Source organism: Calidris pugnax, unplaced genomic scaffold, assembly GCF_001431845.1.
Source record: "Calidris pugnax isolate Ruff unplaced genomic scaffold, ASM143184v1 scaffold18, whole genome shotgun sequence".
Taxonomy (NCBI): domain Eukaryota; kingdom Metazoa; phylum Chordata; class Aves; order Charadriiformes; family Scolopacidae; genus Calidris; species Calidris pugnax.
The window spans coordinates 6,884,378-6,911,915 of NW_015090812.1; the positions used below are offsets into that span (position 1 = coordinate 6,884,378).

A 27,538-nucleotide genomic window follows, 5' to 3' on the forward strand; every position below is an offset into this window, starting at 1 on the left:
AAGATGGTATTTCCCTAGAAAATACAAGGAAAGGTCAAGATGTTTTGAGACAACCCTTGTTTATTTCAATAAAACATTTCAGACTCCCCCTCCCCAGTGATTCTGTTTCCTTTTATTTAACTTTAGTGGTTCAAAATAGAGTAGTAAGTCAAATAAATTTACCACTGAAATGTGTTTCTCCTGTGGGGCGCACATCTGGCAGTGCAGACGTCTCCATTCCTTCTGTGGGCCAAGCTCAGAGATGCAGTCACGTCTCTCAAAGCACATTACTTTGTATAACTGGGATAGGCATCACCGTTTTAAAGGAAACATCATCTTCCAGGATCCATGGGGTGAGACGGGGACGGGAAGAGGTTAGCATCAAGTAGCCAAAAATCAGAACTTGTGTCATTAAAAAAAAAAGGCTTAGTAAATTCCACTTCTATTCTCTGCAAATTTTCTTAGGGGAAGAGAATGATCTCAAAAGTTTAAAAAACTGCCCAAGTATTTCTCATCCTGCTTCTCGTTGCTTTCCCCATGGTTTTAGCGGATGTGTGGTCCAAAAACGCCAATAAAGCCATTGAGCTGAGTGCTGCTGAGGGGCTCTGTGGCTCTGGAGCACTCAGCACCTCGCTGCTCTAAGCCAGAGCCCTGGTATTTCTAAATGCATTAGAAATGTGTCTGTTATTATTAGATATTTACCAGCTATTAATCACAGCTGGTAACTTGATTTCCTCTAAATGTTTTGAGGCACCCTCTGATCTGGGCACCACCTGCTCAAAATTGAATAGTGGAAAGGCAAGGGAAGCTCTGGTTTGTATGCTGCTTCCCACGGGGATGGACGGGCAACTGATGGGGCTGAGACCTCCCTTATTCAAAGGAAATCTACTTTTTCTTCTTATTAAAAACAAATGCTGGTATTGATCTGCATCAGCACAGCACAGGACACATCCTGTACAGCTGATTCAGTCTCCTCCATTCAAACTGAGGATGAGTAGGAGAACCATGACTTGGGCTCCTTGTGACAGGTGGGCACAGAGCCTTGTTTCTTCTCTCCTTGCTGGATCATGACTTATTTTCTTCATTTTTATGGCTTTGTGCTTCACCACATGCCCTCAGCTCCTCGCACAGCCCATGCCTGGCAGCTTGGACATGCCCCTTGGATGCTGGAGTGGAGGGTCACGTCCCCATGGGCATTTTTAGCCTTTTCCAGGTGAGCATCCTAACCACCAGACAAAGATATTAACAGTGGGTACTGCCGTCTCTGCCTCTGGAGGTGGTTTAAAAGGTTGTGGCCGTGCCACATTACATGATAGTACCAACATGGGTCAGGGTAGCCCGGAGTTCCTCAAGAAGGTAAGGTCCAGCCTTGAACCTGGCCCAAGGAGGGCTATTTCTTTTCCCTGCCACAGCCAGGTCACCGTGGTCCCAGGGAGACCTTTGTGCGTCAGTGCAGGATATATAACCACAATAACCCAAAGTCGGAATTGGCTTGTTACTAAGGCACCTTTATTGCTGGTAATGCTGTTAAGGGGCAGGATCAGCCCGATGAGTAAACAGGCTCAGGCTGTTCTAAGTCACGTGGCAGACTGGGCAGGGTGGGGGCTTCAGGGAGGGCAGGGAAGACCCTGATCCCATTGCTGATGCCAACAGGGGGTGGGGGATGCCCAACACGGGTCCTGGGGTGGCTGTGGGGCCCAAGGTTGTAACTTCTGAGCTAATCCAGTGGTCCCACACTAACCCCATCTGAAGTTTGGCCACATGAAAAAAGTGCAGGTAGTGCTTAAATCTCCTTCCCCACACCAGCATAAACCAGAAGTCCTTCAGAAGTCCTTTCCCTAAAAGCAGTGATGCAAAGTCAGCCCCAAGCTGGTGCATGAGGGGAGCAAAGAGCTGGCCAAGCCACAGCTGGGCTTTTCAAAATCTTTGCTCCTTTCTGGGCTCAGCTCTGCACCTTTAAAATTGACCCCAGGTCTCCTACCCCCAGTGCTGTCCCACAAGTCCCCTGCATTCTGGATGTGATCAGTTTTGAGTCTTGGCCAAACCTTATCTTATGGAGAAACAGAGCCCCGCAGTCATTTCCAGCAAGCAGTGCCTCCAGGGAAGGGATGTGCCAAGGCTTGCTGGTGCCTCTGGGGACCATCACCGGGGTCTCTGACACCCAATGCCTCTTTCTTAGACATGAAGATGAGGACTCCTGAGAGAAGCCAAAGCCACATGCTGACCTGACCCCTCCTCAGCCAAAATATCCCCACAGAAAGACATTAATGGTCAGCAGAAGAATAGCATTAACGTTGCAAACAGTCTTCCACAGGGGCTTTTCCTCGATGCTGGTGAGTCTCCGCTCCAGGGCAGCTTTCTCCTCCTGGGACAGGGTGGGCGTGGGGCCAGTGGATAGACCGCAGAACCACAAGTACAGCATCTTCCAGCAGGGAGGCTTGGCTGCTGCAAGAGACAAACCAAAAGATGAGTGTTATCATCTACCTGGGATTCTTCCCTCCCTCCTTCCACTTGTTTGGAGGCGCATTGACCAATCTGGAGCTTGAGGTGCACCTCAGATGGGAGGTGCAAGATGATGGTGGGAGATGGGAAGTGAAAAGAGAAAGTTCTGCCTCAACCATGTACAGCTGGGCCTGATTATAGTTGGTTGATTGCAGCACCAGTCATTCATTAGTTAATTAACAGACCTCTTCCTCCTCCTCCCCAACCCAGCTTCCATCCACTTTCACAAATTCCTGACAGCATGATGGTCCATTTAAAGATATCCTGGCTCATTTATTGCCCATGACATGCCAGGTGAAGTGTGTGTTTTAATTGTCAGCCCTGTGCTGGGTGTATTTCACTGGCTGTTCTTTCCAAATATAACCTTTTTTTGATATGCAGAATGTCATAAGGCCTCGAAAAAGGTGTTACCAAAAAAAAACAAAAACCAAACCTCATTAAACTGTCAACTGCTGTGTTTCACATTTCCTTTCCCATCATTACTAATTACCAAAATACCAAGACATTTATTTATAAAAATCTGAGCTACTTAAGTAGGAATTGATAAGAAATAATAATTAATGCTGAATGGCTAGATTCAACTAAAACCCAAATTTACTTTATTGGGAAAAAAATATTAAGGGATCTCTTTAGCTGTTCAGTCCTTTTTAGTTTGCCTGTAATTGGTACCAGCGTCCTTTGGACTGACCAGCAAAAGGAAAGAGAGAAGAAATCTTGTGTATGTGCCTTTCTTCTGTGATTTCTGCTCTGTAACCGTGGGAGGTTAAGCTCAAAACTGGAAAGCTAAATTTTTTAATGGATTTGCAGAATAAACCTCTGTCCACTCTGAAAAGAACTTGCCTATGTAGCAACTCCTCGTACTGTTTTGCCTCCTGACAGCTTTTTAAGTTCATCTGACTCTTTACCTTCCTCCTATTAAATACCCTTGGTAGGAGACACAGCTATTTAAGCAATTTGGGTCTGAGTTTAAACCACGGCTTATATCCTGAGGGAAGATGGATGGTACTATTGGCATAATGTAAATGAGAAAACTGAGGCTTGTAGATTTATCCTATGACATCCATAAAATGCACACATCTGCGCCCAGTGTCTCATGGTCCCTTTGGACCGTGATGCTATTTTGATACAGTATGTTACAGCATCACTGAGTGAGTTTGGCCAGCAGAGCCCACACAGGGGGAAGGAGGAGGCACCTCTGGCACATACACAAGGGTTTTATCTCCTAGCAATGATGAGGACAGGGAGGGATGCTACTTTTATGTGCTGAAATATGAAATTACAGAGCCTGCTGTGACTTTCATAGCACTAGTGGTAGCTGCCGTGTTGGTTGTGCCTGCAGTAATGCTGTGGAGCTCCTCAAGTGTCACAGCACAAAACCACACCGTCAACAGGGAAAGGAGCAGTGTCCCAGCAGCACAGTTCTCCACCTTCCCAAGGCCTGTTTGTAAGTGGCTGTTGACCCCCACCTAAGCAGCCCAGCACACCATTAAGTGTCCAGACTTGAGGTGCTAAAATAACACTGTGACTTGGGCAGAGCCGAACTGGGGCAGTTTGCCCAAGTAAACAGCTTGTTCTAGGGAGGAAAGATAAAAACATTTTACTGAATTGCAAGCTTTCTTTGTTTTTCAGGAATGACAGCTCTTCTGAGCCATTCAGATGACTGTGATATGAAGATAAACGCTAGAAGATACGTTGGGAGGACCAAGAACCACAACAAGTTCTTTTGTCAAACCCGCATATGCATGTAAATATAAGCCCCAACTCCTGTGAATGCAACAGGTAGCCTCTCATGAGCTTTAGAGGGACTTGCATGAGATATTGGCCATGCACTCACATGCACACTTGTCCACAGGCCACCACCCTACCTGTCTCCTCTTTATCGCCTAAATCCGCACTTTCGACCAAGTCGCTCTCTCCGTTGGCTGGATTGATCTGTGCTTCTTCACTCTTGAAATTTTTCAGATCAATGGCAGATGCTTTTCTGTGTCTTGTCCACCATGTCAAGCAAGCGAGCTGCAAAGTGGGACAGAAAAAATGGGTTATTGCCTGCGAGCCCCAAACTGGCACACCAGTCACCTTCCTCTTTTGGGGACAGAGATCCAAGATGGTGCTGAGAGACCTGCTCTTGCGCAAAGGCTGTTACCCCATTTTGCTCACCTCCCTTCTGCACAGGTGTCCATACCCTGGAAAAAAAAGGCTGATAGCATCCAGTTGGAGCTGAAAAGCTGGGAAAAAGTGTGAATCAGTCTAGTTTCTTTAATTCTATTTTTTTAAATTAACCTCTCCTATCCCTGTCTTTACCAGGAGTAACCTTTTAGTAGACACTGAAGAAGTAGCTTCCTATTTGCTAGGCTCATTTGATTGTCATGAAATAATGATCTGTATCCAGAATGGCAGCCCTCCATCAGGGAAGGGTAATAAAGTAAAGGGGGAAAAAAAAAAAGAAAGAAAAAAAAAGAAGAAGCCAAGATAACCCTTTCTGGATGGGGGAAGAGAATCCAGAAGAGTAAAAGTGAGAAAACTCGTGGCTTGAGTTAAAGACAGCTTAATAGGTAGAGCAAAAACCGCACACGCAAGCAAAGCAGAACAAGGAATTCATTCACTGCTTCCCATGGGCGGGCAGGTGTTCAGCTATCTCCAGGAGAGCAGGGCTCCCTCAGGTATAATGGTACTTGGGAAGACAAATGCCGTAACTCCAAATGTCCTCCAGCTTTATATACTGAGCATGACATCACATGATATGGAATATCCCAGCTGTCCTGGCTGTGTCTCCTCCCAGTTTCTTGCTCACTCCCAGCTTACTCACCCGTGGAGAGTTATGAAGACCAGAAAAGCCTTGACTGCTTAGCAACAACCAAAACCATCAGTGCACTGTCAACACTGCTCTCATCCCCAATCCAAAACATAACCCCACAACCAGCTGCCAGCAAGAAAGTTAACTCCATCCCAGCTGAAACCATGACAGACAAGTCTGAAGACCTCCTCCCTAGGACACTGGGAGCACCTGGAGGCCATTAATCCTGCAAACCTCACAGTGGTCCTTTTGCAGCTGTGAGGGGGAGGGTTAACTATCCCAGGGGCTCAGGTCTTTGAATTTAAGCCAGGACTGCTCTTTCTTTGGCTGACCATGGCTCACCAAGCAGCTTGGTGGCACTGGCATGTCCTAATCTCCGTCTGCTCTGGCCAATCCAGGCAGCAAGGACCACGCTCATCAATCCCACTCAAGTACAGCTGCTCAGCTCCGTGGACTGTCCTCTCACTCCAGCCTGTTGGCTGCCCTGCAGAGGAGCTGCAGGATGGGACCGGGACGAAGAGGCTGCAGCGGTGACAACAGGTCAGGCAAAGTCACACATCTGCCTGACGAGCGGCTGCCTCCCTGCCCTGCCTGCATGGAAACGAACGCCTCGGGTCACTTACAAAGTAACGTAAGTTTAATTTTTGAATTTTACACGCACAGATCTAGGCAGGAGTTTCCAGCTGACACAAAATGTTGCATAATTTCCAGAAGATTTATAGCTTTATTTAAATCATTTTCAACCAAGATGAGCACTGGGCAGGGCTAATCTTTCTTGTCACGATGTGCTAAATTGCTTTGATTTGATGATCCTCATCTTTCTCAAGGATTTTTTTTTTTTTTTTTTTTAATCACTTAGGAAATGTCACTGGAACATAGCAAAGTTTCAGGGTACTAAAGGATTTCTGAAACTTTTTCTCTTTCCCCTCATTTTTCCTTTTATCACTGAATGACTGTCTTCACATTGCAGCAAAATCCACCAGGGCTGGAGCTTACCCGGGGCTCAGATGCTGCCAGATGGGAGTGATTCCCAGTTGAAAGCAGCATAGACACACAGGCAACCTCACCACCTATCATCCCACCAAACCACCCTGGAGCTGGTGCTTTGACCACGGCCAACCTGTTCAATAAAGCAAACCACCACCCTAGAGGGCTTCTTGGTGAAGTCTCACACCCACATTCCAGCTTCAAGCTTACCTGTGGTGGGTTTTGGCTGTCTGATTTCCTCAAGGTCTCCCTTTCTCCTCTTTGCCATTGGCAGAAAGACATGTGCTGGGGCAGACCAGCAGCGTTGTGTGACCATGGAGGACACCATGGGACTGGCTAAACTTCCCTGGTAGACGCTTAAGAAAGGGATGGGGGATAGGGGAGGCAGATAATGGCAGGTGTTTTGCATGCCCAGAGAAAGCAAGCAAATACATAAATATAGAGAACTGCTGACAGGGAAGCTGCATGAGCATAATTGGACCTTGGAAATGCTGCCTGAGGCCACCATGTCCAAGGACTGGAGGGACTGCAGGGGGGATGATATTAGCCTCTTGGTGGGTCCCAGGGAGCTTTGCAGTTCCACTACCCACTGCAGATCCATGTGTGAGTGCTGCTCAGGGAGCCCTGTGTCCTCACCCCAGTTTGCTCCTCTATGAGCGTCTGGTTCCCCTAGGAGCTGAGCATGTTTTGCTCTTAAGTGGCAGTAGATGATGCTGTGGGAGCTTCAGTTGCAGCACTTCAGAGTGCACAGTGTTGGTTCAGACCAGCCAAAACGCACTGGGTGCTCCTCATAGGCTATGCACCTAAAGAAGCCACTGAATCCAGATCTCAGGACACAAGGAAAACATCCCTGACCCCAGAGTACACCAGGTGGAATTGCCAATCTATCAGCCTGTCTAGGTGAGCCCTGACCCCTGGGGAGGTGACCTGTTCATGTGGCATTCATGCTTTGTGAGCTGTTCCTCTCCTTTTTCATCCTCACATTCTCCTTGGGCAAGGGAGTTTGCAAGAACTCAGCAAAGTTTTTCTTTTGTTGATTGTAAACTAGAATAAATCCTTCTGTTCCAAAATGCCATCTGGCACCTGACAGTTGTGTTTCAGCTTCACAGTCTCAAATTTAATTGTAAGCTCTTTTGCAGGGTTTTCAAGGACGGCGTGACACAATATGGACTACCTACAATGAAGACATATGAACTCTGGAGCATACCAAACAAATTCCTTGCATACTTGTTTTCCAGCACAGCATCAATCACCACAGGGATGGGAGAGTGTCCAAAACAGCAGGAGAAAATGCTACAGCTTGCAGTTCTTGGATTGTAATTCATTTAAAGTCGGGCACATTAGCTGTACCATTCTAACTTCAGATACAAATCTCTTTTCTCCTTTTGCACATTTACTATCTGAAAAGCATTGAGATTCAATATTTAAAGTTGTCCAGTGTAGATCCTCAGCTGGTGTAAAGCAGCATAACTGTGCTCAACAGCTGTTGCTGATCTTTGAAGGCAGTGGAGCTATGCTGATTTACATCTGCTGAAGTATGATGAATCGTTACAATTCTTTGGCTTTTTCTTTGTTGGCTTGTTTTTCTTTTTCTTTTCCTTGACAAAATAAATGGTGTAATTCCTAGCTCTTATACGGTGTCTTTTATCATTACATCTCAAAGTGCTGCACAGATAAGGGCTTGCAGAACTAGCTCCATGCGATTTTTATGGGGGCAATATCTGAGGCTCATAAAGTGAATTGACCAACATATGGGACTGGGAAGCAGCAGAGCTTCAGATACCCTCAGCCAGAACACCCACTACCAGCCTTTCCCTCCCAGCCACTATCATGGGCAACATACAGGCTCTTCAACACAGGTTTGCCCACTTGCATCCCAAAACCCAGCAACCTGAGAACATTAGTGGCCAAACACAAAGTTCAGGTGCTAGTTTCTACCCAGAGGGTTAGAGCCTGACATGTCTATCCTGATTTCTGCCTCCTGCCCTTCCTTCCCAAAACCCTTCTGTCTTTGAGCCATCTCAACACAGCCACAGACGAACTTGGGATGAGAAGAAAAGCCATGCTTGCAGGACACCATAAGAAACCATGCCACCAGGAGTGATAGTCCAAAACTACACATCCGCTCATGTCCAGGCCAAAAATAGGGGCGAGTCTTAGAGAAAATGAAAAACGTTAGGTTTAACACTGCCCACTCAGATTCATGCCAGACAGGCAGCAACCCAGCAATGATGGCATCTACCACAGCTTAAACCCCATGCCTTCACTTTGGCTGTTCTCTGAGGAACCAGGTCAGAAACTGAATGGAAATCAGGCTACAACCAAAGAGGGGCAGACTCTCACATTCCTACCGAGCTATGGAGAGAGGGAATTAGCTACCACTTACTGGCATAAAATTGCCTGGCAGCCCATCGCATTTTCCTTGTGGTGGGAAGAAACTGAGGCTGAGAGGATGCATGGGACACGAATGGTCATAACCATCAAGAGGTCTCTGTGTCCAGCCTCTCACTGCCACAGGCAATATCATTAATTATTATTAATTTTCTTCAACAGAATCTCTTATACAGACGTCAAGTCCTGAGCTCAGCACTATGTGGGGTCCACAGCCTACCCAAAGGTTATCCTGAACATCCCTCTTTAGAAAACTTCCTAAAAAAAAGCCCAGCCTATGTTTTTTCACAGACAGCCCTTTAGCAAGCTCTCCTCCCTCCCTGGGTCTCCAGATGTACCTGGGGGGACCAGTCACCACCCTTCCTCCTTTGTTCTTTTAGGATAACTGCACACAGCTGTTTCAGACAAAATTCTATCCTTCCTGACCATCCCATTGGCATTCTTCCCTGGAATACTTCCAGCCTGAATCCACCTTTTCTGAGCTTTGGCTCTTTGAAAAATATGTCAAATAAGGTCTCTTAAGTCATGCATCTATAAACTCACCTATTCCTACAGAAAATTTCCTCTAAGGCATCTCTTGTCATTATAAGCTCTCTTTCCCTGATGCTATTATAACAGACCTTCATCCTGAACTCACCCTCAGCCCCCACCCTTAAAACATGCTTTAAATGTTTTTTATACCTCTGGGGTCAGAATAAAAAGCCAGTAAGTGCGCTGTGGCCAGTTTCTTCATTTCCTGAACTGTTGGTATGATGGTCACCATTTGCCAGTGCTGCGTTAATGCATCTTGTCTTGCTATTGCTGTGGGCAGGGAGCACTGCACATGTTTAGTTATCACAGGTCAGATGATGAGTGGGAACTCATTAAACCACAGTAATTAATTGCTGGCAACCATCTGGCCACCCCTGAGCAGTAGTGAACAACGTAAGCAGCAGAACTAATGGTGCCTCCTTGCCAGTATTTCTTTCTCCCATGTGGATCCTCTGATAGCTAATAAAAGCTGAGACTTTATCTCAAAGCAGACACAAAGACAGACTCTCTCCCTCCCCCTTTCCTCTATCTGAGCACCTGCTTTCATTTAATCTTTAGGAGCTGGGTATCTTTGACACCACTAACATTCAATCAAACATTGATGGAACTGGTTAATGCTTTACAAGTTACGAGGAAGCAACAGATAGAAAATGCTATGATGGCATCACCCCTCATTTCCTCATGCGGTTAGACAGGGAAAAAATAGGTCTTTTAAATCTATCCGGTAACCTTTGTTTGGAGGTAGATGGCAGCTTTTTTTCTATTGACAGCTGCTTTAAAACTTGGGACTGGGAAGAGTTGCTTTAAGGTTTTATTATAGAAAGCCTCCCAACTGCACCATTTTAATGTGTTAAGTAAAAGAAAGTTGTGCCTGAATCAAAGTTATTAAATGTAATTGAGATCACATTGGGACAAAATGTTATTCTCCTAAATGCCCATGTTGCAAAAGATATTAATCTTGTTTGCCTGCAAGATTGATGCTGGCTCTGCTGAAACAGGGGAGATGCCACAATTAGATATATTTAATTCCTCCTCAGCAGTGCTCTGTAATATGATTTCATCTCCTTCCCCTTCGTCTTTTCTTTCTGTTCCAGTTAGGATGGGCTGTGGTGTCTGCCCAGCTCTAGGCACAGCATGGGAACTCACACTCAATTTGAAGCACTCAGTACCTCAGGAAGCATTAACACTGTGTGACCTGGGGAATAGAAAGCTGAGGAGCAAGGGCTTCTTTGCAGCAGATGTATTACGCACCATTTCCTAACCATGGGAGGAAAAGAAAAGGACAGATTTCAGAGATTTTTTGGAAACCAAACGGGGGCTCTGAGAAAAGGGTGCCACTGCAAGTCACTTACCTTTTCTTCAGGGATCGGTGGGGTGCAGAGACTAATAAGGACAATGACAATCGCAGTGAGGACACAGAGGATGAGGGCAAAGTAGAGGTAGTGCAAGTCCTTTAGCACAGCTGGTCTTCTGTCCTCCTCACCACAAGACGGTGTGCTATAAATAAACTCAATGATCATCCGAACGAGACCAACAGCCAGCCCAACCACAAGGCCCCAGAAAGCACCCTGAGAAAAGGCAAGCATAAAGAAAAGGTCACTGCATGTTACCTTTGGTAAAGTTTTCTCTTTTCTTTTTTTTGCTTTTTGATTTTCTGCTTTTTTTCTGCTCATTTCTGCTCTTTCTTAAACCAGGGCCTTGTATGCCTGATGGAAACCCACACTGATAGGCATCAAAGGAGGATGTTTTCAGTTAAAAATCCTTATTTTTCCTCTTTCTGCCCTTGAACATGGAAAAGATAGAGCACAAACAGTGCAAGAGTCTCTTCCTAGCAACATGCCTCCAACTAGGCTTTGACACAGCATCCCTAAAGTGCAGAACAACTTTGCCTTTCGTGCTTTCAAATGAGACTGCCAAGAAGTACCACTTGCAGAGGCTTCTTGGAAGCAAACACACCTGCACTGGAGACTGGGCTAAGATCCACTAATACATGCCAGGGAATTGCCACACTTTGGCTGGACTGGTTTTGACTTTAAAGTGTCTCAAAGGCTAGGTACTGAGGGGAGAGTTATGCATTTATTTTATCAAATTAAATACGTATATCAATTGGTTGTTGACACTCCACTTACAGGCTCATTAATCCTCTTGCAGAAGATTGCCAAGATGAAGAGAGCTGTGATCGGCGGGGCTAGATAGCTGGTTATGGACTGAATGTAGTCAAAGAGCTTGCCGCTGTTGGCCGATTGAATGATCGGGATCCAGAGAATACTGATGACTACGAGGATGAGGATAAAGACTCTGGAAGATGAGAGTAAAATTGTATTAGCTCTGCAGGTGGTGAAGTCCACCTGAAAATGAAGTTTTGCAGAAAAACACGCTTCCAATTGCTCTCAGAATTTCCTAAGAAAAAATCCACAGATCACTCTCAAAGAGACAGTGTACACAGGAAAGGAGAAAATTGTTCTTTTCTAGAAAGTCAGTTCAACCAGTTCCCAAAGCTGGCTTCACAGATTTCGGAGTGAGCTGAGCTAGAACTTGCCAGCCAAAAGCCATGAGAGAGCCACAAGGGCATGGTGGTTCACACCACAAACTCTGTCAGTACAAGCCCTTCAATCTGGTGTGTCCTGGAGAGTGACATGTTCTTCAAAGGACTAGCCCTTGGATGCAACAGAGAGGGAGTTGGTAGTGTGCGTAAGCAATCTTTCTGCCACCTTTCCAAGCAGATAAAAGGCTCATTCTAGTTCCTTTGCCAAATTCCAACTCATTTGCTGCTTACTAAAATTGCTTCTGGGATCTTAGGTGTATACCATAGCCTCCTTTGTCATTGCATTGTGTGTTAAAGAGGTTTCTCTATATTGCTGAACAAGAGGTACTTCTCCTCTCACTACTCCACAGTGGTTCCATGAGATTGCCTGCAGCTTTCAACCATCCCACAGCAAAGTTTAGAACTTAATGCCCATGACTTGAGAGGAAAAGCACCACAAACATGCAGAATGCAGATTAAATTCCAATACCAGGAGGAGAACTTTATATGCCCATGCTGTAATGCAGTACCAAAGCTTGCTTGCAAAGGGCATTATGACTTACCACAGAGACAGAGAACTGGGAGGCCCATGCACTTTTCCATGAAAAAAAGGAGTAATTGCCATGCATCACTCCTGTCTCAAGCAAAAATAACATTTTCTTAAAGACCTCTGGAGACAGTAACTCCAGAGCGCCTTTGCCTTTTCTAAAAGTTACATTTAAGGCAGTATTTATGTTAAATTTAGAGAAGAGAGAGGCAATGATCTACCAAGCTCACTGGTACTCTCAGTGTTTCTCTTTGAGCAGGTGAAGCTGGAAAATTTAATGCTCTTTCCCAGGCTGTGTTCCTGTTCTATATTTTAGGCCCCAGATTTTTCTCAGTGAGTCCGGACGAAGAATGTAAATGCTGCACTCAAAACAGATGATGAGAACAACGAGACATAAAGAAATGTAAGGACCTGCCCACAATCATCAGCTCCTGCTCTGAAGCCTTTCTGCGGATCCGCTGCCAGATGTCTATAACGAAGAGAGTGCTGCTGCTGTTGAAAATAGAGGTGAGGGAACTCATCAAGGCTGCCATCATCACAGCAATCATCAAACCCCGGAGCCCTGGGGGGGCAAAAAAGGGAAGGAAAATCAGGACTAGACCTTTGGCCTCTCAGCACTGTTTTTTCATCCCCATGTCTGATAAGTGCAGTAAGATTTCCTCATCCTTAGGACAGATAAGAGCAGTATGATCCCCCTGTGCATAACGTGGCTCAAGCCCACCTCCAAGTGTAAAAGTTTCTCACCATCCGGCATGAGTTCTATCACGAGTTTGGGGTAGGCAATGTTGGAACAACCCACTGCAGCTCCACAGACCCTTTTGCAGATGTCTGGGTCCACGCAGCCCACTTCATCTGTAAGAGACAAGAAAATGACAAGAAGTCAGTGTAAACCCTGTCTGGCCATAAGTTGTTGATTCATGGGAACAAATCTTGATGCCTTGTGCAGGTTCATGTAAATTCGGAGGTGCAGCTGCAATACAGCTAGAATGAGAGGAGCTGGAAAACATTTTACATTGTAAAATAAAGGTGAAACTTGGAGATGACATTTTGCAATTATGTTCAGGCTACAGATACAACTCTCCTGGATGTTGCATGATTGTAATCCTTGATGATTAGTTGTTTGTGGGAACTGGACTGTTTCCATGAACCTGTCAGCAGGGTTACCAAGGGTGTTGCAGGCTGAGTTACTCCTATTTGAAGAATCTGGGAAAGAGGCACTTGAGACATGCTTTCTTCCAGGAGTGGTCCTCCTAACTGGGAAATGGCACGCTCTGGAGAAACCAGTAATGAGAATTCCTTGGGAGAGAACAGGAAGAGAGCACTTACTTAATTTTTCACAAAGGAGGGCTGATTTGCACAATCCACCAGGAAGTGCATGAATCTGTGTGGTAGATTGCCAAAACTCTCACCAAATACCTAATGAAAGTAATCCATAGGACCTGAATGACAACCTCAGTGCTTCATGTATTTCATCTCACTGGTTTCCTCCAGATAGACAGACGCAGGCAGTGTGCACAGCATGAAGCTATATGACCCCAATGACAACGTAAGCTCCATATGGATACTCCCAGTGACTTCTGCCACTGTGGGAGCACTGGAGGTGACGAAAGGACACAGGAACACCATTTTACAACAGGAATCTATATGACTATGCCTGCAGAACAGCAGTTTCTGAGGTGTAACAGTGCTGGCAGACCTGTGTAGGGTTAGTGGTCATTGCAAGTATAAGGCCATGTGGCAAGGAACATGGAAAGGCTTACCTGGGTAAAGAGCTCTGCTGATCATTCCTGGCATGACAATGAAAAACATAGGGAAGATTTTCAGATATCCTCCCAGCACTGATCCACCTTTGGCATGGGAGAGGTTCTTAGCAGAGAGAGACCTCTGGACTATCACCTGCAATCAGTGCAGAAAGGGAGCAGAGAGTAAAAAAGAAGTCCTACAGAGAGAGCAGGATCCATCCTCTCTCTCTGTCTCTCGTTCTCATGGATGACTTTCATCCAGCAGAATCCCAGGGTGTTTTGCATGCCAATGGCAACTTTCCCATCTCGGTTGACTGCAGCCTGCTGCCACTGCTCAGAGCTCAGTGCACGGGCTATAGGAGAGGGCAGCGTGGAAATTTCCTTTACAGGAATCATTTCGCCCTTCACTGAAATGAAGCCACCTTGAGGACTGGAGACAGCAGCTGTATGGCAGCAAGAGATGAGGAATGAAGCAGACTGAAGGTGCTTTGGTAGAAGTTCAGCTGTGGGATACATAATTTTCATAATTACCCCATCTTAAAGCACAAAAGCAGCAAGCCTTGAGAAAACAATACATTTTTTCCTTGTTTCTAGCTTGGAAAGGCATAAGAAAGGTGAGATCTCCAGGAATATGAATGGTTTGTCTGGAGGTCTACACAAGGTCACTGCAGAGCCAGCTCCAGATCCACATTTTCATATCCTGGTCATGCTAACTGCATGAAGACACCCAGTACTCTCCAGGCCACATTGAGATAAAGATGGAAGAAAATAACCTGCTCTCTCTGCACTAAGTGCACAAAATTAGCAGCTTGCTGAGAAGGTGGAAGGAGTGAGATATTCTGGTCTAGACCAGGAAAAAGGTAGTAACTCCCATACAGTGAGACACAGACATGTTTCAGCTCACAGATCGACAAACTGAGAAGTGGACTGGAAATAACAGTGTGGTGGTTTGACTGGAGAAGGAAAGACTTTCTTTACCTGATCAGTGCACCAGCACCAAAGAGCCAGAACGGAGAGGCCGAATATAAGGCCAGGCCAAGGAATGTCTCCTGTGACTGGATCCCTGAACAAATGAAAGGCATCTGCACGTGGGAGGTGACAGGTTGTATTTGGGACTATGATCTTCGGTATTGCTGTGTTGTATTTCTCCTGTAGTCCTTCATACCAGCCAACTTTTTCAAATCCTGAAAAGAAAATGCCAGTGATTTAGGGTCTGGTCGTCTCTGAAAAGTTATTTCCTTATCTGAGTTTCATGATTACTGTTTTTTTTCTCCTATCTACCTCTCATCTCCTTTCTTTTCCTTCCACCCTCGCTTTACAGGAGTCAGTTGTGGTTTTAATAGTGCATCCTGGAAGGGGATCAATGCAGGAAAACCTCCATGATCCTAATCCACAAAATGTCCTCAGCATATAGACTTTGTTCACGCACCCTCCAAGAGCTAGAGCAGGAAGGTATAACATAAAACAAGATATATGTCTATTCTGTTTGCCAAGAAGGCTTAAAGCAAAGACTAATGATTGTCAGTTCCTTGTTGCTTTTTTTTTTTTTTTATAATGCTTAGTTACGCCCAGATGAATCCACAGTAACTCCCAAAGTCAACAGGGAAAGTCAGCAGAATTACTCTGAATATAAGTGAGCACAGTGAGAGCTGAATTTGACTCTAGGGATACAGCGTTTCAAGCTCTGTGGCAACTCCAGGTAAACCCAGACCAGCAAGGTGAAGTTATCCAGAAGCTCACCTCCATACAGTTAGTGCAAAGGATGATGCAAGTATGACTTTTTGGTGAATGAGAGTTGTGCTGGTACCACTTCTGTGGGTGGTTAAAACTCATTTCTGCACCATACATGAAAGCGTGAGGTACCCTACTAAGGTCTGATGGCCTTGAGATCATTAAATTAGTGTATGACACCACTGCAGACTCCCCTTACCTATAAACATGAGGACCAAAGCTCCCAGCACCATGATCAGGGTCTGCAGCGCGTCTGTGTATATCACAGCCGTTAGACCACCTGTCAGGAGAACGAGAGAAAACAGGCGGAATGAATCACCAGGTACAGTGAAACAGGTACCTCACCTGGAGAAAGGTTTTCCTTGGCCCCAGCCCTTTGATTTCAGGACAGACCCACTGGGAGAAGCTGGCACTGGTCTGGTTACCAGGACCCTATAGCTGTCACAAGTCCTCCCATGAGGAATGGCCTGAGGGGTTTGTCCACATTCATAAGAGGACTTTGAGGCAGCTCAACATCTTAATATCTAAAGATGCTAATGTTACAAAAGAGAAAAAAACAGAGCAAATATGGACAGTGGTAGCTGTCTGCACAGAGGAAAATGTGAGCCTTTTGGAATATCAGAGAATTCTCTAGAAAACAGTGATGTTCCCCCATACCAGTTTCCCTTGGGCCAGGAGGGGAGAGGGGAATAGCCAGAGGTCTCCAACAGCTGGGAGTGACAGGGAAGGTACTACCAGCAACCAGGGGCATCTCTCCCTCAGACCAGGACCTGAACGCTTTGTCTGATGTAGAAAAGGGGGAATTTCTATCCTAGGCTCCAGTTTATAATGTTTCTTTTAAAAATCAGCTATTTACCAGCTATGGTGTAGACAGCAGTCACTGCTAGCAAGACCACAGTGGACAAGTAGAGGTTCCAGCCCAAAGAGATTTGGATGAACAACGCTCCAGAAAAAATGTCTGTCTGCAATAAAGAACATCAAGGGCAGTCTGGCGTTAGTAGTGCTTCGTGCAAGTGAAATCTAATAAAGCAGCCTGCAGCCCTCTGCGGCTGAAAGCATTGACGAGGGAGGACACCACGAAGGTGAAGTGGAAGAGGAGGAGACAGCATGGGGCTGTTGGCTGCGAAACTTCTTGTTCTTGGTATAAGGAAAACCTTTCCTCCAGGTCAGAGCTCTCAGCATCTGGGAACAGGGGCAGCAGGAGGATGAAAATCAAGGGACTACAAAGCAACCAAAAGACTATTTTACAGGCAGCTTTCATGGCACGTAATCCTCACTGGCACAGAAAGGTATTGGTGGAAACTGCCACTCCTTTTGCTGACTCTGAAGACACCTGTGGTGAGCAGGAGCCCGAGTATCCACAGGTAGACACAGGAGGGAAAGAGGGGACAAATAGCAGAGACCAGGTTCTACCCAAGACTACATCTTGCTGGCCTCATGACCAGGAGACACTCCGGCTTGAAAGACCCCTAAAGAATCACTGACTTCTTGTGTGATTATTTATCTGGAAAGGTCAACATCTTGCTTTTCTGTCCAGAAAACTCCAGAAAAACAGGTTATACCTGCTGAAGACCTCACTAGAAATACAGAAACCCCCATCGGCTTTGTTTTGTTTGGACCTACTGGCAGAGAGGGTGAAACCAGAAACTAGCTGAAACCTGGAATTATACAGATAACATCTCTCAGATAGAGAAGATGATATGGAAGATATGTATGTTGGGAAATCAACCTGAAGGACTCCTGTGAATCTGGCCGTGCTTGAGATACAGGTAAAAACATTTGCCAAGGGCGACAGAAGGGATGGGGCAAGATTTCTGTTTGCTGTGCCTGAAACAAGCACCTTAAAAGCAAGCACCCAGTGTGACTTCTGACCTCCGAAACCCTGAGACAGGACAACCACTGTCAGGACACCACAGGAGCCGCTCACTGTGTCTTCTGGTTTTTCACTTCCCAGCAGGAAATACACACACCTCTGTAGCCACGCAGGATCAATCCTTTGACAACACTATTTACCAAGATCTCTGCTTTTCTCTGCAAGTAGGGAAGACTCTGCAACGCCCTAGTTGCTAACCTATGTTTGGGCAAAAAAAAGCAACAGGGGGAAACATCCTTCTTGTAACCAACTGCCTGCTGTCCAGCCAGCCGCTAAATGAGCTCTCCACAAACAATAGCACTGCTTAATAGAAAGCACCTGTCATGCCCATAAACTCCACCAGCCACATCCGTCAGCCACGCGTGAATTAGCTGCACAGAGGAGAAACCACTGAGATGAAACAGCAATGACTGAGGCCAGGGTCCTGCGCTGAAAGGTATTGGCAAATACTGCTCTGCTGAAGGTCATTTTGAAAGACTGGTGTGTTTTCACCACGTACGTTGACGGTGCAGCTGTGCACATTGTGGTGCTGTTGCAGGACACATCTTCCATTTACCCCTCATGTGCCCAGTTCTGCTTCAAATGCCTCTTTGCCAGACCTCACCATGGGAAATGCTTCAATGCTGGAGACAGCAGTGGCAGCAATGGGTGACATGACCTGGCCGTTAGAGGAGGAAATCTATCCCATACTCCCAGCCTGGAGCTCCTCTTGACAGACCTCCCAGGACCTGAGAGATAATAAGCCCGGGAGAAGGACCCAGAAGCCAGCTGCCAAAGGCACATGGGTGCCTCATCTCCAGTCAATGTCATCCAAAGCAATTTGACATCTAAATACTCCAACAGGGCCTAGTGAAAACTGACGTGGACGGGTCATGGGACAATCAGCTGGAGACAAAGGACTGAGAATTTGACTTCCTGTAACAGACTCCTAAATACAGTCTTCTCCCTCCAAGGGCACAGGTAGCTCTCAGCAAATCTCTGACTGTAAGTTCTTCCCCTTTATGAATGGAATTTAAATGAAGTAAAATACACAATAGCTTACATGGCTTTTTGGCTACCAGCAGGGTACAATGCTATAAGCACTCCAGGAAGGATGCTGAGTTTTGTCTTAAGTCAGAACCTACCTCCCTTTCCCCATATAAGTGGCAGAAAGAGAGAGGAATAACCATAGCATACCTAATGCTGAAAACTCAGCTACAAAAACAACAGCAGATTTATGATAATTTAAGAGAATTTCACATCTACAGGATGCAGCCAGCCAGATCCTCAGGTGGGGTAATGCTGCAGTTGCCCTGTCTAAGGTTTGATCTGATAGAAGAGGAAAAGCAGGCAGACAGCCTGTGGTACTTATACTGTTTAGTAATTAGCTGCCATATCCCTGTAAAGTTCTCACTGTGCACTGCTGTTTAATGAGGACTCTCTCTCTTAGGGGAGGTCTCCATGATCAATACAGAGGCAGGTATTTACTTGAGCAAAGCAGCACACTCACATACTGCTACTGTTTCTGGTAGCTGAGCTGGTCCTTTCAAGGACATCTGAGTTATCTCTGAGCAGTCTTGCGTTGTACCAGGATGGCCTACCCCTGCCCTGGACACAAGGGTTGTGTTCAATTGAATACTTACGGATATCTTGGTGAATATATAGAGAATGAGGGACAGTACAGACATGTAGATTTGTATCCTCTGCCCTCCAAATCTCTTCTGCAGGTACTCGGGCATGGTGACCACTCCTGCTGCGATATAAACAGGCACAAAGATCCAGCCGAGAGCCAGAAGTGCCCAGGTAGCCTGTGAAGGAGACAGAGAAAATAAAAGCACATGATTCACCACATGGGAATGCCCTTCTCTGCTCTTTTCAGTGGACATCCTAAGAAAGCAGAAAGGTACAGTGCTATGCAACGTGTTTGGGAAGCAGCCTGCATTTTGTCCCTGCTCAGAAGTTGAGATGACAAATGGAGAAACTCTTACAAAGTAATTAGAAGCTTTTGCAGTTATCCTCCTAAGCCCTGTGTCTTTCTGTCATGGGTGGCACATCCTGGTCCATCTCCTGGTCTTTTGGGCAAGATGATGTATTCTATTGCTCTGGATCTCTGAAAGGTGGTGTTGCATTTGGTGGCCTTTGAAACCACTGACGCTGTGGCAGTGAAGAGTTAAGTGATTCAGAGGAGGACGGGAGCATCTGTTTGTTGCTTGATTAGCAAGTGATGAGGCTGAGGCAGCAGACTGTCCCTGCGGAGCATAAAAATAAGCAACAGCAAGACTCTGCCAGGACGTTCTCCTTGCAGGCTGATGTAGATACGCATCTCTTGCTGGTACATAAAGGGACAGTTCAGGTGCTTTGCCACAGGTAAGGGGTCTTTTGGAAGGTGTAAAGGTATCTTCTGTCACGTATTTCTTCTCAGAAATCCAGCAAAAGCCCAAACAGGAGATCTTGAACACAAATAAAAGCTATCAGACCTCACCTTCTGTCTGTCGCAGGGCATTACCTTTCATCCCAGTACCTTACTTTACTCCAAATTTTACTTTGGTCAGTTATTTTAAGTTATCAGAAATGAAACCGAGCCCTGTGAGCAGAGATTGTGAGTGATTGAGGAGAACAGCTGTGGCTCCTGCAGTGGCAGAGACTGGATTAGGTAAAAGATGCTCGTATGATCCCTGCAGCTGAGTGATGCCCCATGACAAAGGGTGAGAATAATGGCATATCTAAGGTGCCTTTCCAATCTGAAAGAAATTAATCTAAACTCATGAAATTAGATTTTCCCTGACATACAATCTTATCTTCATGAGCTTCTAAAATGACTTGAATAGATTTACCTAAAGTACAGCAATATTGGTATGTCCTACATGAACCAGGCTGAACATAGGCTCTGGTTTCTTCACAAAGGACTTAGAGGTGATCTTAATGTTTTAGCAAAAAAAACCCACAGCACAGTGAATAGATATCCCAGGAAAGAGCTTTTGGTGGGCCCTGCCCATGCTTGGCAAGTATCCAGCACTACTAGCAGTCTCTGCTGATATAGACAAGAGATTTAGAGTTAGGTGAGTGATGTTTATTGTGAGGTTGGCACTAATCTCACTCCTCATCACTGCAGCTGAGAAATTTCATTAGCATCACACACAAAGGGCCTGGTTTTCATGCTCCGTGTGGTGTCAGTGGCAATTTTCCAGGCCACTTCAATAGGGCGGAATGAGACCTGCATTGGCACCCAGATGTTCACCCCAGAGACATCACGTTTTGGCAGCTGACAGGTGAATTCAGTGTTGCCGATTCTCCATAGCTTTACACAGAATATAGGAGCACATGCTGCCTTTTTTTTCAAACTCCCTGTACCCAGAATGCTTGTATTATCCAAGTACCTTTTCAACATTCATTATCTTTTATTTTAATCTTGATCAGTGCAGACTAAAACTTAAAAATATGACCACGTGCTTCTGGGAAGGTCAAAGAACTAATATTTTTAGTGGACTCCACTTAAAATAAAATAAAGATCTCATGTTTTTAAGGCTGTCTCAATATCTAGAGGCTTCTTGGAACTTGGAAGTTGCTGATACTGTTAACATCTGATTTTTGACACACACCCCAGTCCCTTTGTAAACAGTGACATCTTAGTTGATAACAAAAGTGACTCTTACGTTCCACTCAAAGCCCCCAACAGCAAGGCCCCCAGCTGCTCCAGTGCCCGCCAGGCCGATGAATAATCCACTGCCCACGTTGCTTGACATCAGGGATGCTCCAATCTGAAACAGATGGCACAGGCTCAACACCCAGAAAGTCACCTTGAGGAACTTCTGTATCAGCCCAAGCACATCCCCCCAACTCTCTCTTTCCCCAGGGCCTCATCTCCTTGTAGGGTAGGTGCTGGGTGCTAATGGAGAGTTGGGTTTGCCTTTTAAAGAAAACTATGCTTTTATATCTTAAAGTGGGTGTCTCTTCTCCCTTCCACTGCCCCTGCTCTAAAGCAAAGCTTAATCTCAGAATCGGGGTTCACTTTGTCAGTGGTTCTCCTGAGACACGTGCCTGTTATGGGGACTACAACAGAAAGAGGGAAGTCTGGTGGCAGCCACAGATACCTCAGTGTCCATGAAACAGCCTTCTCCAACCTTTGCTCTACCTCTCCATGCCTCCCTGACAGCCCAGCCTCTTTTAACTCTTGCACTGAACATGCATGTGGTGGTTGGTTGACACAGCCAGAGTGATGGGAGTGCTCTCTTGGAGCTCCTCCTAAAGGAGGAGATTCCTGAACCACAGCAGGGATGATGTTAGAAACATGCAGGTTTTTTGTGTTTAATGTCTAAACACAGGGTCAAAGATATTGAGCTCTGCAGTAGGCTGGAAAATGCAAATGCCTCAGGTTAACTTTAACTGTAGGCATGGTAAGCTGTCCCTGCCATGGCTCATTGACACCCTAATTGGAAGAATGCAAGCTCCAAGGTGCTTTAAATAGGGCAAAGACTATCTGACTTAATTACTACTTTTATTTGGCATAAAGCCTTACCTCCTTTCTGCATGCCAACACCAAATCTCTCTCAGGGTCAAATAAGAAGTTACCCAAAGGACAAGTCTAGCCTTTTCGTCTCCAGAAAAAGTTTGCTTTTAGCCACATCATCTACAAGGAGCTTTTCTCTCCTTAGTACTGCTACATGTGAAACGAGGAATGATGGAATTTGATCTGCTTCTCACCTTTGAGCAAGGTAAAACATTAATATGGCATCAACACCCACACTGATTCCTGCCAACAGCTCTGCCTTCTCATCTGTCTAAGAAAACTCTTGATTAGAGAGCCGGCTGCTGCAACATGAATTTGCAACTGAGGTGCTCTCAAGAAATGTAAACAGTTTTCCTGATATCTGTATTGGACACAGAAATAGAAGAGACACATTGCACAGGAGCAAGAATCTAATATCAGGGTTTAGTTGAGGCTGTCTAACACACAGCAGAAATCTGTCACCCCTGTAAAAAATAAACAAACAAACATGGAAGCCAGTCATGTACTCAAGGTGAAGGCCAGGAGGAGCTGAGCCTGCAGGAGTGCTGCAGAGGTGGAATTGGCTCTCTGACAAATGAAACTGAAAAGTGAACAGCATTGGAGGTTGCTTTGAGCCTACAATGGGAAGTCAGGAGAGCCAAGAGCCAACCTGTACACAACAGACTTAGTGGCCACCTGTGTTTGGAGCCAAAAGCAATGAGGATGTATTTGGGTTGGGCTTTTCTTTTAAAAAAAAAAAAAGAAGAAAGAAAAAAGAAAAAAGAAAAAAAAATAAATAAAAAAGAAATAAAAAAGAAAAAAGAAAAAAAAAGAAAATAAAAAAAGAATTATTTTGGGGAAAAAAGTTCTATTTTAGTACCTTTTAATTTTCATCTCCTAATTAGAGAAAACCATCATGCTAAGCTTTTCCATTAAATGTCACTTGGCCGAGACAGAAGTATAAAGAACATTTAAGAAATAACAGATTTTAGAGAGGTGTATGTGTATCTGATGGAAGAGGTTGAAAATCTAGGCTAGTGAATTTATGGGCAATGTACATCCAAAGGAAAAAAAGAAAAAAAACCACAGTGTTTTGGTTGAGAAATACATTCCGTTACCCACGACTCACTGGAGAGATATATGGTGCTAGAGTCTGGCATTGGCTGAGAAGGATCTTTATTCCTGTGGCGTTTTTATTCCTTTCAAACTTTAAATTATCTTTATATGTACCTTTCACTCCCAAGAAAAGGCGCTTTCAATAGATTTTTCTTTTTCTTCATAGTGAAGATTTATACTTTGGTGGTTTGAAGTTTATATCCTTTACATCGTTAGTCAATAATCTCAACTTTACTCTAAATAGCAAGGGCTCAGAAAGTCCTGGGCTTTGGGATTATTTTTTCTTCAGTCTCTAAATGCTTTTTTATGGGATAGCACATTCCTAGATTACCTAATGCTCTCTTGGCTTGGGGACAATGGTATCTCTGGTGAGCTGGGGCCAAGGAGTCTCAAACCCAGGTAGGCAGTCAGCGCTCCCTCGCTTCCATCAATGTCAACATGTTTATTGCTGACTTTAGCAAAGAAATTGAAAGTTGAAAAAAACTGAAGATGCTGAACTATCCTTTTGGCCTGGCAGCTCCACGCTGTAGCCCATTAGCAAAGCTGCACAGGATGATTGCTGGTGGATCCTCTTCATTTCAAGACTACAGCCAAAACATGTACGGACTGGGTCCTGCTAGACCTGCCCTCCTTACATCTGGAACTGCTTTGGAACCATGAAAAACAGAGGGATGCATTTCACTCACAGGCCACCAAGTCATGGATCGTCCAGCCAGGAAATAGCCCCCGATGGTCCCCCGGCTTGCTCGTATCGATGACTAGAAGCACAGGAAAAAAAAAAATGTTTTTCTCCTTTTACCCACTGTCAGGTCAGACCCAATACCCACCCCAATAGCCTTGAAACATCTTGTCAGCACCTTCTTGCACCACCCTAGTCCTACTCCCTTGCAGCCAACTGGCTCACCCTGCTCAGAGCGGCACAGACACGTAGCGCATGGCTCTGACGCAGGCTGAAGCAAGGCCCCTATGAAAAACACCTAATTTTGAGAAATCTAGGGGTTTGCCTGCTCTCAGACATGTGAAGATATGTGTTTGCAGCTCCAAGAAAGGTTGTCCGTCTTCTGACAATAGGACACACTAAGAGGAGGCATTTCCCTCCTCACTGTCCAGCACCCCTGGCAAAGGCCTTCAGAGTCTAATATGGGAGAACACGGCACAGAGATGAGAATCAGAGGACAGCCTTGTATCCCAAGGGATGCCATCAAGGACTGCATTTGGGCACGACATGCAGGTGCGCTCCAGGATGATTAGCAACATCCTGCTACAGCTCCTGCTGCCTTGCTTCTTCACACTCCTGGGGATTCAGAGTTTCCAGCAGCCCCACACCTGTACTGCCACATCACGCAGCCCCGTCAAGGAACTGCATGAGAACTGTGGGGACTTGAAGAGCAACGGGCCATCCATAGGCCAGCAAGCCCCTCTGATGTGGCTGAGGTTAACTGTGTTTGCTGTTTGTGGCAACCAGCAGCTCGTGGTCGGGCACCATTTGCTGCAAAATGCCTATGCACATGGCGGCACCCAGGCTGGTGAGCAGCACTGCCACCAGGCCAGGAGAAGCCTGAATGCCCGCTGAATGTCTCAGCATCAGCTACAAAAATTGGTTTGTGCATCTGTCAGGTATGCCAGGCTTCACCCATGGCTTCTGCCTCTCTTTGTGCTGATAGTCCAGCTTTGGAAAGAAGCTGCTTGTACCTTTTAAATGGCTCCTCCTTGATTGTACCAAATGGGAAAGACAAAACGCTTCAGCCAACTGGAACACTATAGGTCTCTGTGAAAGAGGCCTTTGGGAAGCAACATGAACAAATAATTAGCAATAATCTTTTCAAAGCTTTTTGAAGTCCTATTTCAGTCTTTACCACCCCAGCCCTGGCTTTTCTTTTGCTCCCTGCCTGCCCAGTGTGAGACTACTTTGCAGCACGGGAGGCAGACATCATTCCCAGAACAATCTCCAGGGAATGACTCCTGGGTTGTCCCCGGGTGGGGGTGGGGGTGAGGAAGGTCACCGTCACCCCCAAACATGCTAAATAAACTCTGGGTTAATGGTGTGCACAGAGGATGCCCTTTGCAGGGGAACACGTTTGTACCCTGAAGGGGTCTGGGGAGGATCAAAGGGGTCTCCACCTCAGGCAGACCTAAGCCCAGTCACCTCAGGGACTCACCCATATCCCGACAGCGAGGACAAAGGCGAAGTAAATAACCACGACGATGATGTCTGCCACCCCAAAGGCTGCTGTCGTGTCCTCCGGCAGCACGGGCAGCTCCGTGGTGGCTGGGGTTGGCTGGCTCATGGCTGCGAGCAAACTGCTGATCTTCTCTCTCACACTGGACTTTGGTGCATGTTGGCCTTCCTCGCTTCCCTTGTAATAATTAACAGGGTGGAGAAGGTGTGAGTGGGGAGTGGGAGCCAGGCAGGACTGCGGCTAACATTTTCCCAGCAGGAGCTTTGGCTCCATGGTTCATCAGTGAGGACCTCCCCATAGCTCTGTGGTGTGAGGATCCCTGAGGATCCCTTCTCCCGTGAGGAGAAGATGCTCCTGCAATCTTTCACAAGCGGTTCCCTCTCCTGCCCAGTTACCCATTGGTACCAGCCCCCAAGACTCAACCTCCAACACAGTTGCAAAGGTCCCTCCATTACCACTGTCTGCGGCTATCTTGTACCTGCCAATGGGAGACAGGACACCTCAGCTGAGGGCACCAGCCCGGTCTGCAGACAAGGCAGGGACTCTCCAGCACTGGCCCAGCTCTCCTTGATACCACTAGCCCTCTGAATCAGGTCACAGGGTGTGGGGTCACACCACCCCTCTGCTCCTTTGTTGGGACAGCTTTGGGAGGGACCCCCAAGGCTTCTACTGGGTTTGCAGAGCCATTACAGAGCTGGCTGTGGGGCACAAGCCTTCTCCAGGTAATCCCCTGGTCCTCAAAGCAGAACCATCTCCTACCTCCCCCACCTCTGCCATCCACAGTCCCCCAACCCCACAGCATACAGACAGAACAGTTTTAACTTAGGCAAGCTCCATTTGCTCTGGGTTTCAAGGGAGGCAAGAAAAACTCTCTCTCCTCGTTTCATCTTCCTCTCTCCCAATGTTTTCTTGCAAATGCTGGTACCTACCTGCTCATTAATTGCGCTGCTAAAGCAAGGCCCCCGTCTGCCCCTGCTCCCCAGTCTGAGGCTCTCCGGGAGCGGCGCCTCCCCATAGTCTCATTATCCACAAGAGGCTTTTAAAGACTGAAATGTTTCAACAAGCTGAAGTACAGTTACCAGAAATTAAATATCTGGAAGCCTAAATCCCCTGGTGTAAACAGGCAGCTCTCCCTGCACAGAGCTGATCTACTCTCACCCACACACTTTTCCCTCTTAACAATGCGGCACCCGAAAGCAAAAAGGCAGTCGCCTAATCTTGAAATACATCAAATTCCTGCACAAGAAGCAAAGACAGCCAGTATCTCCGGTCTTCCCAAACCAGGAATCCTGCTCTCCATGGGGAACCCAACCTAAAGTACCTGCTCAACCCAGCCCTTCACCCCACCTTCCCAAGGCGCTGTACCAGCAGCAATTAACACTTGCAAACACTTGAAATCTGGCACCCATGAAAAGTAGATGCATCTAATAAGCCATTCCCAGAAGCTGTGAGCTACCATGACTCCGTTGGACCCACTAGAATGACACCAACTGACTGGGTCATCCCAAACGGTAGTGGCCAATCCCACGGCTGGTGCAGTTGGGTAAGGTTGCAGTGGCTGCACCTTGAACGTGGACGTTACCTCGAGTACATCTGCGACGGTGTCCTTATTTGCTGCTCAAGGATCTCATGGCCCTCCTCTCTTCAGTCTCACTGCGCCAGGAGTTGCTCTGCTCACCACTCCTCAGGGCTGGCTGGGGAGGTGTGATCCTCCTGTGGTCCCCCTGGGAGGTGTCTGCTGTCCCCGCCGAGGAGATGACGCATGCTGGTGTTGCGTGAGGCTGGCCCTGGCTCCCAGGAGCCCCAGGGGAGAAGCCCAGTGCAGGGTGCGAGGTGCAGGTCTCCGCCGAGCCCCAGCAGCAGGGCAGCGTTTATCTCCTGCTCCATGCACTCTTCAGTCAACATTGGCAGCCGTCCACCCCCCGGAGATGTGGCGCTCCTTGCCCTGGGAATGGATGGGGAAAATTCACGTGCCTGGGAAACAATAAAAATTCAACACAGCTGTCAAACAAACCAGCAGCCATTGGCGTGAAAGTTATTACAGCAGCTTAAGCCCTGCAGGTGCAAGAGGGCGGATCTCTATTGATTCCGGGGAACCTCCTTTGCTCCCGCTTATCTCCAGAGGACCTGCCAAGGCACCTCAGGTGCTCTGGTTAACCGCTACGGCAAGCCCATC

General features: G+C 46.4%; 1 protein-coding gene across 1 annotated transcript; it reads right to left on the minus strand.

Annotated features, from left to right (window-relative positions):
- Positions 1–1,980: 1,980 nt before the first annotated feature.
- SLC5A9 (solute carrier family 5 (sodium/sugar cotransporter), member 9) lies at positions 1,981–27,025 on the minus strand. The gene is made up of 15 exons (XM_014938938.1): positions 26,945–27,025; positions 25,342–25,539; positions 23,869–23,940; positions 21,234–21,338; positions 19,224–19,388; positions 16,585–16,690; positions 15,928–16,008; positions 14,976–15,181; positions 14,016–14,151; positions 13,000–13,113; positions 12,667–12,817; positions 11,314–11,482; positions 10,537–10,752; positions 4,347–4,494; positions 1,981–2,424 (listed from the first exon to the last, which is right to left on the minus strand). Exons 2-15 carry the CDS (start codon positions 25,468–25,470, stop codon positions 2,216–2,218), a joined length of 2,007 nt encoding a protein of 668 aa, XP_014794424.1. The 5' UTR covers positions 25,471–25,539; positions 26,945–27,025; the 3' UTR covers positions 1,981–2,215.
- Between the last annotated feature and the right edge of the window lie 513 nt (positions 27,026–27,538).

What these genes read in the sequence shown, in the direction of transcription:
- SLC5A9 (XM_014938938.1), bottom strand. Translation starts at nt 25,470, where the DNA reads ATGAGCCAGCCAACCCCAGCCACCACGGAGCTGCCCGTGCTGCCGGAG. An exon ending in GATCCATGACTTGGTGGCCT is followed by an intron (nt 21,339 to 23,868) that starts GTGAGTGAAATG and finishes CATCTGTTTCAG; the next exon opens with ATTGGAGCATCCCTGATGTC. An exon ending in GCAAGAGGATTAATGAGCCT is followed by an intron (nt 10,753 to 11,313) that starts GTAAGTGGAGTG and finishes GCCTTTTCTCAG; the next exon opens with GGTGCTTTCTGGGGCCTTGT.